This window comes from Dipodomys merriami, unplaced genomic scaffold, assembly GCF_024711535.1.
Source record: "Dipodomys merriami isolate MVZ:Mamm:240054 unplaced genomic scaffold, mDipMer1.0.p SCAF_3, whole genome shotgun sequence".
In the NCBI taxonomy this organism is placed as follows: domain Eukaryota; kingdom Metazoa; phylum Chordata; class Mammalia; order Rodentia; family Heteromyidae; genus Dipodomys; species Dipodomys merriami.
In genome coordinates, this window is record NW_027204492.1 from 72,161,729 (window position 1) to 72,175,390 (window position 13,662).

Genomic DNA, 13,662 nt, shown 5'->3' on the forward strand with positions numbered 1-13,662 from the left:
CTGCTCTCTCTGCTCTTTTCTAGCTCTTTTCTCTCTCTTTTCTCTCTCTTTCCCATGCCTTTCCCAGCCGCGTGGAGTGCCAACCTTGCCTGATCCCAGCAGGTCTACTGAATAAACTTACCCCTTACCTGAAAAAAAAGAAAGAAACTCTAAGGCTCATTGGCACAGGCCAAAATTTTCTTAATAGTGACCCAGAAACACAACAAATCAAAGAAAGGTTGGACAAATGAGATCGCATTCAACTGCAGAGCTTCTGCATAGTAAAGGACATAGCTAGCAAGATCAATAGAAAGCCCACGTATTGGGAGATTTTCACTACCCATTCAATGAACAAGAGTCTCATATCTAAAATATACTTAGAACTCAAAAAATTAAATCCCCCAACAACAAATCCTCAAAGAAACAACTGCCCAATAAATAAGTGAGCTAAAGACTTAAACAGAAACTTCTCAGAAGAGGAAATAAGAATGGCCAATAGACACATGAAGAAATGTTCAACTTCTCTAGCCATAAAAGAAATGCAAATCAAAACAACGTTGAGATTCCAACTCATACTAGTTAGAATGGCTATAATCAAGAACTCTAATAACAACAGATGCTGGAGAGGATGTGGACAGAAGGGAACCCTACTGCATTGTTGGTGGGAGTATAAACTTGTTCAACCACTTTGGAAAGCAGTATGGAGGTTCCTCAAAAGACTCCACATAGAGCTTCCCTATGACCCAGCAATTCCACTTTTGGGCATTTACCCTAAGGATCACAAACAAGACCATACTAAAGCTATCAGCACAACTATGTTTATCACAGCATTATTTACCATTGCTAAGATATAGAACCAACCGAGATGCCCCTCAGTAGATGAATGGATCAAGAAAATGTGATATAGATATAGATATAGATATATACAATGGAATTCTATGCCTCCATCTGAAAGAATAACATCACCCTATTTGTTAGGAAATGGAAAGACTTGGAAAAAATTATATTAAGTGAAGTAAGCCAGGCCCAAAAAAGAATAGGTCCCATGGTTTCCCTTATTTGCAATAATTAGTGTATGTCTAGGACAAGCAGAAATGTTCAAAAGCTATGTACATATGACCATACAAGATGATGTTAAGTGAAATGAACTCCAAGACAGGGTCACAAGTGGTTTACTTCTTTCTTGCTATTGTTTTTAACATACTTCTAATGTACTATGTGATTTTCTTTTTTTTTTTTGTTTCTTTGGTATGTTCCTCCGCCATGGTATAACCTCTGTTTCACTGCATTTGATTCTGGTGCACTGCACTTTGTATATGCTCTTTTCTAATTTGGGAAAGGGAAGGGAAAAAACAAAATGCTTAAATAGGGATACAGGTTGACCCATTGTAACAATGAGATGTACAAGACACTATGTTGAAAACGAACTTTACAACTTGTGGGGAATAGGGAGGGAAGGGACCGTAGGGGGAAAAAACAAAGGAGGAGGTAACAATGCTTGATAGGAAATGTACTCATTACCTTACTCATGTAACTGTAACCCCTCTGTACACTATTTTTACAATAGAAACGTATCTACGGGGCTGGGGGTTTAGCCCAGAGGAAGGGCGCCCGCCCGGTGCGCGCAAGGCCCTGGGTTCGGTCTTCAACCCTGGGGGGGGGGGGGAAGAAACTTATCTAAAAATAGAAAGAAAAAAAATCATCCTTGGTGCTCTGCTTCTGGAGTTTATTGTACTCTGTTTAAGACTACAGGCCACACACTGCTCCATATTATTCCAAGGATCTCATTATACCTAAAAATCATCCAATTACGGGCTTCAACTCTAAGACACCCAGTATTTGTTCACCTAACACTGAGATTCTAGATCTTTTTTGGGGGGGGGGGGCGGTCGTGGGGCCTGAACTCTGGGCCTGGGCGCTGTCCCTCAGCTCTTCAGCTCAAGCCTAGCGCTCTACCACTTGAGCCACAGCGCCACTTCCGGCTTTTTTCTTTTTGCTTATGTAGTGCTGAGGAATTGAACCCAGGGCCTCAGGCATGCAAGGCAAGCGCTCTACCACTGAGCCACCTTCCCAGCCCCTGAGATTCTAGATCTTTCCGGATATTAAGAACAGTTAATGCTTCCCATCCTTCTAAATGCATCCAATATTTAGGTGCAAAAAGGCAAAACACTGATGTATGTAACCTATTTCCTGTAATAGGCATATATTCATGAATTTATGAATTCATTCATGAATGAAGGCTTTGCCTACACTACCACTTAGGCCTAGATTTGGGTCTCACCTAGCAGTTAGGCTCATTCTCCTTTCTGCTCATGGAAGTAAGCAGTAGGAAAGCTTGCTTACTTCAAGGAAGCACTATCTTAAATAAGTTAAAGGCATAAGGAGAACGGAGAGCAGGAAGGAAGATTGTTTTATACTAAAAGCAAATTTAGATCAGGTGCTGGTGGTTCATGCTTATAATCCTAACTATTAAGGAAACTGAGATCTCAGCTGGAAGCCAGCCCAGGCAGGAAAGTCCTGAGACTCTTATCTCCAATTAAGCACATAAAATACAGGTGGACACATGGTAACAATGAGATGTACAAGTCCTTATGTCGAAAACTTTGGCTGACGGGGGATAGGGTAGGGTGGGGAGATGGGGGGGGGGAATTAAAATAAAAAAAGCTGGAAGTGGAGCAAAAAAGCCCAGAGACAGCAATAGGCCCTGAGTTCAAAACCCAGGACCAGTACAAATACAAAACAAAACAAAAAAACAAATTAAGATCTTTCTAAAGGGACCAAATGTGAATCCTACTCAGTCTTTGAATCCAGATGCCAATATGTGGAAATAGAAGCAATGCTGAAGTGTATGGTTAAATCGTGCAGATGGTAGGGAATTCTACAGGTAAAATGCCATGGATTCTTCAACAGCTCAGCCTTAAGGAAAGGGATATATGTTAAAACAGATGAACTATTCAGGAGTGCCACCATCAAGAAAGATTAAGGAAGACCTATGAAGTGTTCCCCATTGGAGGAACCTAAGAACACATGATGGTTAGATACAATGTGGAATCCTAGTGGAAACCCAAAAAAGAAAATAGACAAGGATGCAAAAATGGGAATGATCCAAGTAATACCTGGAGTTTCAAAGAAATACGCTAATATTGATTTCTCTGTTGTATTAAATACCCCACAGTTACATAAGATGCTACTCAAAACTGTGCACCAGTGGCTCTTGCTTGTTATTCTAACTACTCAGGAGTCTGAGATCTGAGGATCACGATCCAAAGCCAGCTCTGGCAGAAGTCTGTGAGACTCTTTTCTCCAATAAAGTACCAAAAAGAAAAATTAGAAGCGGAGCTATGGTTCAAGTGGTAGAGAACTAGTCTTGAGCAAAAAGGAGCTCAAGGACAGTGCTCAGGCCCAGAGTCTGAGCCCCTGGACCAGCAAGAAACAAAAACAAAAACAAAAAAAGAAACCCATATTAATCATTAAAAGAGGAAATTCTGAATAATAGATTTATGCTGTGATATTTTATGTATGTATAATGTTTATATGTAATGTGTACAGTACTTATGACTATAAAATAAATGAAATACAACATTTTATGAAAATCTGGATAAAAAATATTTGCATGTGTATATACATATATCCATATATATAATGCATACATACACACACACACATATATATATAAAATGTATGTGCTTACATAACCAGTGGTGGTGGGTTTTTTGGGGTTTTTTTTTACATTTTTTTTTGGGTCCGGTCATGGGGCCTGAACTCTGGGCCTGGGAGCTACCCCTCAGCTCTTCAGCTCAAGGCTAGCGCTCTACCACTTGAGCCACAGGGCCACTTCCGGCTTTTTTCTTTTTGCTTATGTGGTGCTGAGGTATCGAACCCAGGGCCTCATGCATGCAAGGCAAGCACTCTACCACTGAGCCACCTTCCCAGCCCTGGTGGTGTTCTTATGGAAGAAAATACATGTGTATTTGTAGGTGGAAGTACTGGAAGAAAAAAAGGTGATGAGAGAAAAAAAGTACTGGAAGAAAAAAAGGTGATGAGAGAAGAAACAAGCACAACAAAATGTTAGTGGTTGGTGGATCTTTTGGGGATTTGGGAGAATTTTGAGGTTTTGCATTATATTTTTATTATCTTTAATTGTACAAAATTAGCTACTATTTAACAAATTAGTTTATAAGAATACATTTTAAAAGTGGAGCTGTGTCTCAAGTGGTAGAGGGAACGCTGGAGAAAAAAAAGTCTCAGGGACAGCACCTAGGCTTTGAGTTCAATCCCAGCACAGCCATCCCTTTTTAATTTTTTTAATTTTTTTGTGTAGATTTATTTTCACTGCTGGAGGTCTAACAATAGTTTTTGAAAATGAATATAAAGGGAAGTTTTTATTGCATTCTCTAGTTTCATGTATGTGTGGGAAAATTGTATAATAAAAGTTGTAGGTGGGCTGGGAATGTGGCTTCATGGTAGAGTGCTTGCCTAGTGTGCATGAGGCCCTGGGTACAATTCCTCAATAACACATAAACAGAAAAAGTCAGAAATGGTGCTATAGCTCAAGTGGTAGACTGCTAGCCTTGTGCAAAAAGCAGCTCAGGGACAATGCCCAGGCCCTGAGTTCAAGCCCCAGGACTGGCAAAGAAAAAAAAAAAGGTTGTAGGTATAGGGCACTGGAAAATTGGAGTGCCTTAGGGTAAGAAGAGAGACAATCCCTAGTGATCCTCACCCTATAACCTCCGCAAATACTCTTCCCAACAATCATCTCCTTAGCCTCTTTATCTCAGAGTGGCCTGAGAGTGTGTGTCACTTGAGGTGAGTAACAGTCATTCTCCCCTTTCTCTATCCTGATGTCCTAATAATCTTTGGAAAGAGGGTGAAAGGGCAGATGGGGCTGAGTCAGACCTGATGGGGCAGTCCTCAGACCTGCAGTGGGTGGAGAAGGGGGCGGAACAAGGGGGGAAGAGAGCAGGTGTCAAGTTCTCATAGCCATTCAAGTTCACTATTGAGTGAGCTTCCCAAAGCCATCAGAACCTCTCCTTAGAACACGGGCTCTGAGATTGCTGCCTCCCTTAAGGCTCCTAGGCATCATGCCTTGCTCTAAGCAGCCTGATTACGTCCAGGCTCTGTGCCTTCTTCAGTGGCCCTTGAGCTACCTTTTCATCTGTGAGTACCTACATGGCAGTGTCCAGTGAGAAGGCAGAAGCCAGAACCAGGTCAAGGGCTATATGTATGGGCAAAGGAAGTTTCATCGCCTTTTAGTCATCTGAGATGGTTCTAGTTAAGAGTTAAGTCTAGAATTGAATGAGTGTCATGGAGAAGGAAGAGCTAGGACTCAGGGCACAATGACTATAGGTAGGGATTGGACAAAATAGTTATGATAGATATGGGATTCAATTTATTTTGGCTACTTCTGAATCCTTCACTATGCAGACAGAGATAGTGTGGTCCAGGAGTGTTTCATAGGGTGTGGGGTAGAGGAACCAATTAACATTGTAGACTTAGAAAAGTATGGTTCATGGGGTTATTTTTGGGGGGAGGAGAGGGTTGTTTTTGCTTTTGTTTTTGTTGTTTGCTGTTGTTTTGAGACAAGGTCTTGCCATGAAGCCCAGACTGCCCTCAAACTCACAATCTTCCTGCCTTGCCCTCAAGTGCTGAGATTACAGATGTGGGCCACTATGCCCAACTCTCTAGCTTCTGTTTGGTCCATAGATTTCCACTGTGAGCATGGAGTGTAGCATGAGGTAGGTAACAGGCAATGGAAGGAGTGATGAATGGACAAGAATGAAGAACAGGAAACAGAAGAGGGATGGAAATGTTGGGTTGTCAGGGTACAGAGTGACAAAAAGGAGAATGGACCAGTGACTCAGTGAGAGTTCTGGCATGATGAATATGGATAGAGACAAGAGACAAGAGGGAAATGATGATGGTTTAATGGGGACAGAAGAGAAATTGGTATGAGGAAGAACAAAGATAGAGGGGTGGTGGCTGGCAGAGAGACAGGGGCACTGGAATAAGAGGTAAGAGGAGAAATAAGGATCGCATATAGTAGATAACAGAGGACTTTTTGCTATTTAGAGAAGAGTTTATTAGTTTCTGTAATCAGACTCAGGTGGATGAGACCTTACATATTCAAGGTGGTGCATTGCCCCTGTACAAATGGAAAACAATAAGTTTAATGTTTCTAGATTAATATGGCTATTACTTTCTGTATAATACCAACTCAACATGGCAAACTGGGGTGCTTTTACCAAAGTTGAAAGCACAGCTAAAGTTTCCAGAAACTCAAATTATATGTGTGTATGTATGTGTGTGGATATGATATATTTGTTGATATATGTTTATATATGTGTGTGTGGAGAGAGAGTTATAGTTATATATAATATACATATACTGCTATTATTGGTGAATATATAAATAATATACCAATAATACGTAAATATATATCAATAAAAGCATCTGAGTGCAATTGGATCCGTCCTATAATCCTGGCTATTCAGGAATTTGAGATCTGAGATTCACAGTTTGAAGCCAGTTGAGCGGAGACTCTTATCTCCACTCACCTACCAAAATAGCTGTGGCTCAAGTGGTAGAACACCAGACTTGAGCACAAAAGCTCAGGGATAGTTCCTAGAAGTTCAAGCTCCAGGACCATCACATCATCATCATCATCCTAACAGTATGCTCTGCAGCAGTAGCAGCAACATGTTTTCCAGGTTCTTCAGCAATCTGAAAAAAAAAAAAAGATAGAGACATCCAGCACACTCCTTTAAAAAAATGTAAAATAAAAAACCCAGTGAATAGCAAAGTTCTGTACTTGTTGTGGTCCCTGAAATCAATAGAAAACATTTTGAGTGTGACAGTCCTGGTGCTTGAACTCAAGGCCTGGGCTCTGACCTTGAATGTCTTTTGCTCAAAGCTAGTACCGTATCACTTGAACCAGACTTCCAGCTTTTTTTGTAGTTTTGTGGAGATAAGATAATCCCTGCCCAGGCTAGTGAATTGTGATCCCAAGATCTCAGCCTCCTAAATAGCTAGGATTATAGGTGTGAGCTACCAGCATCTATTCAACAGAAGAAAATTTTAAAGGGCAAATGGTCATGGATGATGGCTGGGTGGGATTTGAATTGTGCTGAGAGCAAAGACAAGAAGTGTAGGAACTATGGAGAGTTGGGAATGAGACTAGACGTGATCAGGTTCTGCTGGCAGTATAAATTTGGTCTGACCTGATCCCTCGTCAGTTTGGATCTTGCAGCCATTGTGTGTTTGCTTGCTGTTTACATCCTTGTGGCCTCTTCCCATACTTTACCTTATCTGGCTTTTCCTGGACTGGAAGACTCCAGAACAAGGTAAGACTCATAAACCAAAAAAGAAAAATGTTCTACCTTTACCTGAAACCCTGCATGGTGAGTCAAGTTTGACTCATTATACCAAGGCCTCTTTTCTTAGTTTGGAGTCACAGAAACAAGGCAGTGGGCCATATTCAGGGAAGGGAGGAGGCTCTTCCATTCACATCTTTTTTTTTTTTTTTTTTTTTTTTTTTTTTTTTTTTACCATAACCATGGTCCCTTTAAGCTGCTAGAAGATTCCCTGAGTGAGTGAAAGGCATGGTATGGTTCTTATTAATGTCATAATTTTCTTTCTTACTAATATATTTTTGTTTCAGGTGGCAGGCGTTCATCATGGGTAAGGAACTGGTATATCTGGACCCACATCAGGGATTATTTCCCTATTACGGTAAGCACCTGTTCTCCAGTATCCTTCTGAGATCCCCAAATGCTAGGCATTTATACTAAATAACTAAGGATGCCATAAGACAAGCATCCCAAAGCTTCAGTTGAGCTAAAAATGACTTCAAGATCCCCTGTACTCTACTGGGCTGCTTTGGACATCCTTGGGCTGACCCCCCACCCAGATGACACAGGCAGAAGGTAAATACAATTCACCTCAGTTCAATTTAACAAGCATGGGCCCAAATCCTCTTTTCACCATGTTTGAGATATTAAAACGTGAATAGCATGTGACTCTCTGCCATCAAGGTGCTCACCCCTGATGGGGAAAGATAGGCAACTGCATAATTACAGTTTGTTACCAGGCACTGAAGGGAGTCTCATGAAGAAAAGGGAATATCTAAGCAGATGTTTCAAGGTTCAATAGAAGTTATCTAGGCAGGTGCTGAGATGGGAGTCGGTAGGATCAATGTCAGAAAGAGGTTTCAGAAATGTGCATTGGGTAGGATGCATTTACATGGAAAGAGATTGGAGATGAGAACCAGTTAGGTACCTATGACAGTCAGTCATAGGGAGAAGGTGACAAAAGCCAGTATTAGAACCATAAAAGAAAGCCAGGTGTAGCCAGGTGCCAGTGGCTCACACCTATAATCCTAGCTACTCAAAAGGATGAGGTCTGAAGACACTCTGGATACTTTTTGAAGTAGGTGACAAACATTGCCATGATTTTTTTTAAAGCTGGCTTACTGGCTTTTGTCATATGACATCACTCAAAGAAAATGATGACATGTATAAAGCACACTGACACAGATGGCCACAGGCGAGAGTCTGGACAGCTGCAGATGTCCTCAATCTTACCTTGTCACCCCAGGGTGGAGAAGGCCAGCATCGGGGCCTCCTGAAAGTCACAGATGTTTTGTCTATTGGCAAACTGTTTCAGAGAGCATCCATACCCACCATGGAGCTGCACTTGGTTTTCTCAAGTGAGCTTATTCTACTGCCTCTACCTTTTTTCTCCATGGCTCCAGATCCTGAAGACAAAAGACCTATCACCCGAGCACAACTACCTCATGGGGGTTCACCCGCACGGCATCCTGACCTTTGGCGCCTTCTGTAACTTCTGCACTGAGGCTACAGGCTTCTCAAAGACTTTCCCAGGCATCACTCCTCACTTGGCCACTCTCTCCTGGTTCTTCAAGATTCCTTTTGTCAGAGAATACCTCATGGCCAAAGGTGCTTTTGACCATACTCACAGGAGCTTCTATAGTGTTTTCTACAACTCTGCCATAAAATGTACACCTTTTCGTATTGGCAGCAAGATTTTTGTACTGAATCTATTCATCTATCTGTCTATCTATCTATCTATCTATCTATCTATCTATCTATCTATCTATCTGTCTGTCTGTCTGTCTGTCTGTCTTTCTATCATCTATCTATCTATCTATCTGTCTGTCTGTCTGTCTGTCTTTCTGTCTATCATCTATCTATCTATCTATCTATCTATCTATCTATCTATCTATCTATCTATCTATCTATCTATCTATCATCTATATGTTTTAGCACTGTTTCTGAGGCTTGAAGTCAGGGCCTGGGCATTGTCCCTGAGCTCTTTTGTTCAAGGCTAGTTCTCTACCACTTAAGCCACAGCGCCACTTCCAGGTGGTTAATTGGAGATAGGAGTCTCACTGATTTTCCTGCCTAGGCTGACTTCAAACTGCAATCCTTAAATCTCAGCCTCCTGAGTAGCCATGAGCAACCGACACCAGCTATTTTTCAATGACTTTTAAGTAGTTGTACAAAAGGGCTTTAATTCAGCATAATTCAGTATGAGTACCTTCTAAGTTTCCTTTCCCTCCACCATCCAATTCCTTATCCTGTCATCCCAGCAGAGCAGGCCACAACATACATTCTGGATCTCAATGGCTTGTGTTTGAACTTTGGCTTTGTGGCTTGCTTTGGGATCTTGGGTAAACTAGGTAAGCTCTGTTGGCTTCAGTTTTCTTACCTGTAAAGTAGTACTAAAGATAGTAGTCCAATAGTCTCAGATGTGGTGTGATGATTAAGTGTGAAAATGTAAGTTAAATGTTCAACAGAAAGCCTGATATAAAGTATGCACTCAATAACAATAGCTGTGGATATTAATGGAAAAGAAAAGGGGAAAATTCTGGTTGGGATTCAGAGAGTTCTTCTGGTTATCCTAGTGGAAACTTTCCTGCTGTAGTTTCTATCCAGTGACCCTTACAGAATGGGCATATTGCCTCAAAGTTAAATGTATTCTGTCTGTCCATATCCTAATCTTCCCCCATACACTTCAGCCCCATCCTTTTGAGTATCTAAGGAACCATAAGAACAGAGAAGCTTCTTTCTGACATCTGCTCCTCTCCTAATCAGTTTTGCTCTCTTCTAGGTGTGTGCTCTGTGAGCCAGCCAGCCATTGACTACATATTGAGCCATGGCTCTGGCAACCTCGTGGGCATTGTTGTAGGAGGAGTGAAAGAGGCCCTGCAAAGTGTGCCCAACACCACTACCCTTCTCCTCCAAAAGCACAAGGGGTTTGTGCGCACAGCTCTTCAGCATGGGTAGGTGTCCTTCTGAGGGAATATGGGTGGCTCTCTCTGAGCAGCATGATCTGGTGGGCAATGCCACGATGGATCCTACATGAATCTTACCCTCAAGGAATGGGGGGGGTGTCTGTTGAGGACATGGACATTCGAACTTGGAAAAGGTTAAAAAAAACTTGAAAAAGATTTAGGTCATATACTTCCAAGCTAGCTCCATCAGTTCCCTGTTTCTATATTAGGGGTGACCAAGCTAAGGCTGCACTAGAAAGTCAGTGATTGCCCATGTTATCATGATTGGAAAACATGATCAACATATCTTGGTGAGAATCCATAATAATGACTTTATGTGTCAGGAGTTGGCATCTGATGCTTGATTTAAAATCAGAAGCTGGAAATACAAGCAGCTGAGTGGTGGGACACTTATCTCACCTGTACAATGCCCTGGCTTCCATTCCCAGTGCCACAAAGTAATAATAATGAAGCAAATAGATAAAATCCTGGCTCCCTGATGTGCCATGGGGCAGGTTATTTAACCATTCTGAGCATTGTACTTTTTGTGTTCATGATGTGCTTAGTAATCCTTTCATCTACTCCATAAGGTCAGTATGACTTTGAATGAATTTGTCTATATAAACCATGTTCCATAGGAAAGCATCAGTAGCTCATGCCTGCAATCCTAGGTACTCAAGAGATTAAGATCTGAGGATTGTAGTTTGAAGACCCCCCAGACAGGAAAGTTCCTGAGACTTAAATTTCCATTTACCCAGCAAGAAAGCTAGGAGTTGAGCTGTGGCTCAAGTGGCAGAGTGTCAGCCTTGAGCAAAATAGCCAAGGAACAGTGCTCAGGCCCTGAGATTAAGCTCCAGTATCAACCAACACACACAACAAAAACACCTAATCTATACAAGGCACACAGTAAGTGATCAGTAAATGTTAACTGCTTTGACTTCCCAGAGTTCAAGTGGGAGCCCAAGGCTGGAGCTACAGGGTGTCTCACTAATTCAGAATTGTCCTATGGCATACTCAGAGAAAGAAGGATGAATCTGCTTCTAAAGCCCTTGCCTGAGGCTTTTAAGCCTGATACACAATATAAGAAAAGAGCTCTGAGCTAAGTCTGAGGAGTTCTTGGTTCTAGTCAAGGCCCTGCCACTCCTAACTGCCAGAGACACTTTCCTTCTTTTTGCTCCAAGGAACTACTAAGATAACCATGTCAAGGTGTTAACAGATTTTTATTACCAGCTCACAAAGATCTGCAGGAGAGTTACTGTGTTCTCTTTTCTCTCATCTGAGGAAGTTAAGGAGTCTGGGTCTGTCTCTAGAATTATTGGGTAATAGAATGACTAAGGACACTGGGATATTCAGAGTGGGTTCTCATAGTTTCTGCAAAGGAAATAACTTTACTGTAACCCTAGGACTCAGGGACAGATTGGTACAGGCCTAAAACCTCAGCTGCTCATACTTCCAGCTTCTGATTTTAGGCCTGTGGGATTTTGTCCTAATACATGAACCTGGCCATGAGCAAAAGTCCTTTCAGGGTGATTCATACTCTAGCCTGTGTTTGGGAAATAAGTCATGGTTTTCCTACAGGGCTCATCTGGTCCCCACCTTCACTTTTGGAGAAACAGAAGTGTATGATCAGTTGTTGTTCCACAAGGACAGTAAAATGTTCAAGTTCCAGCACTTCTTCCGGAGGATCTTTGGTTTCTATTTTTGTGTCTTCTATGGACAGGGCTTCCGCCAAGGCTCCACTGGCTTGCTACCATACCACCGGCCTATTGTCACTATAGGTGAGTGCTCCTTTCTGCAAGGCCACCCCTGCTCTTTCTCACCCTCCACCCTCCCACACCAGGGAAAAGAGCAGCAGCACCTTGAGAGAAGGTGGGAGCTGAGTTGGGCTGCCAAAGCGTGAAGGAGAGGGGATTAGAAGACAGAGAGCTTCTTGCAGGACACCTGTAGCTCATGCCTATAATCCTAGCTACTCAGGAAGCAGAGGTCTAAGGATCAAGGTTCAAAGCTAGCTCTGGCAGGAAAGTCCATGAGATTCTAATGTCCAGGTGGCAAAGCAGCAAAAAGCTGGAAGTAGAGGTGTGTTTCAAGTGGTGGGTACTAACCTTGAGCAAAAAAAATCCAAAGGACTGTGCTCAGTCCAGAGTTCAAGCTCCAGTACTGGCACATGCACACACACACACACACACACACACACACACACACACACACACACACACACACACACACACACACACACACACGAGTTTCTGGCACTTTCCTTTATCTCTTTCTGTCTTTCTTGGCAGTTGGAGAGCCTCTGCATCTGCCTCATATTGAAAAGCCAACTCAGGAGATGGTGGACAAATACCATGCTCTCTATGTGGATGCCCTGCAAAAACTATTTGAACAGCATAAGACCCATTACGGTTGTTCAGATACCCAGAAGCTGCTGCCCTTATGACTGAGGACTCTTGCATGCCTGATTGCATAGAAGGCCCATCTCAGAGAGGAGGCTCAACTTGCCAGAAACCCAACCTAGAATAGGCATGGGAAAGGATGGAAGATGAGGGAGGCTATGTGTGGTAGGGGAAGCATCCAAGAGCTCCTTCCTAGCCACAAAATTGCCCCTGCCCCTGCAGGAATTATTCCTAAGGACTCTAACTCAGTCAGTCCCCAGTGAAGAACATTCTCTGAGCCTGGTACTCCAGGTCCTGAAGGAATCAAATAATGACCAGACATCCTGTATTCCATTTTATTAAAGAACTCAAATAAGGAGGCGGGGGGGGGGGAGATTGGAAGGGATGGGAAGGGGAAACAAAGGAGGAGGCAACAATGCTTGATAAGAAATGTACTCATTGCCTTGCCCATGTAATTGTAACACCTCTGTACCGTATTTTCACAATAAAAAAAAGAACTCAAATAAAAGTGTACATTTCCTGGGTGCTGGTAACTTACCCCTGTAATCCTAGCAACTCGAGGCTCATATGTAAGGACTGAGGTTCAAAGCCAGCCCTGGCAGGAAAGTCCATGAGACTCTTTTCTCCAGAAGTGAAGCTGTGGCCCAAGTGATAGAGTGCCAACCTTGATTGAAAAAGCTAAAGGACAATTGTAGGCCTTGAGTTCAAGCCCAAGGACCAGTACAAAAACAATTGTAAATTTAAGCTATTATTTGTATAGCATAGATTTAAAACCATTGAAAGTGCCCGATTATGCCAGGCACCAGTGGTTCATGCCTATAATCCTAACTACTCAGGATGGCTGCTAAGATCTGAGGATTGTGGTTCAAAGCTAGCCCAAGCAGGAAAGTCCATGAGACTCTTTTCTCCAGTTAACCACAAAAAGCTGGAAGTGGAGCTATTATTCAAGTGGTAGAGTACTAGCCTTGAGCACAAAAGCTCAGGGACACTACGAGC

General features: G+C 42.3%; 1 protein-coding gene across 1 annotated transcript; it reads left to right on the top strand.

Moving 5' to 3' along the window:
- The first annotated feature begins 5,060 nt into the window (after positions 1-5,060).
- Positions 5,061-12,710, top strand: Awat1 (acyl-CoA wax alcohol acyltransferase 1). The gene is made up of 7 exons (XM_070039126.1): positions 5,061-5,136; positions 7,212-7,319; positions 7,637-7,707; positions 8,729-8,933; positions 10,108-10,279; positions 11,849-12,048; positions 12,556-12,710. The coding sequence occupies exons 1-7, from the start codon at positions 5,061-5,063 to the stop codon at positions 12,708-12,710; spliced, it is 987 nt and encodes a 328-aa protein (XP_069895227.1).
- Positions 12,711-13,662: the final 952 nt, after the last annotated feature.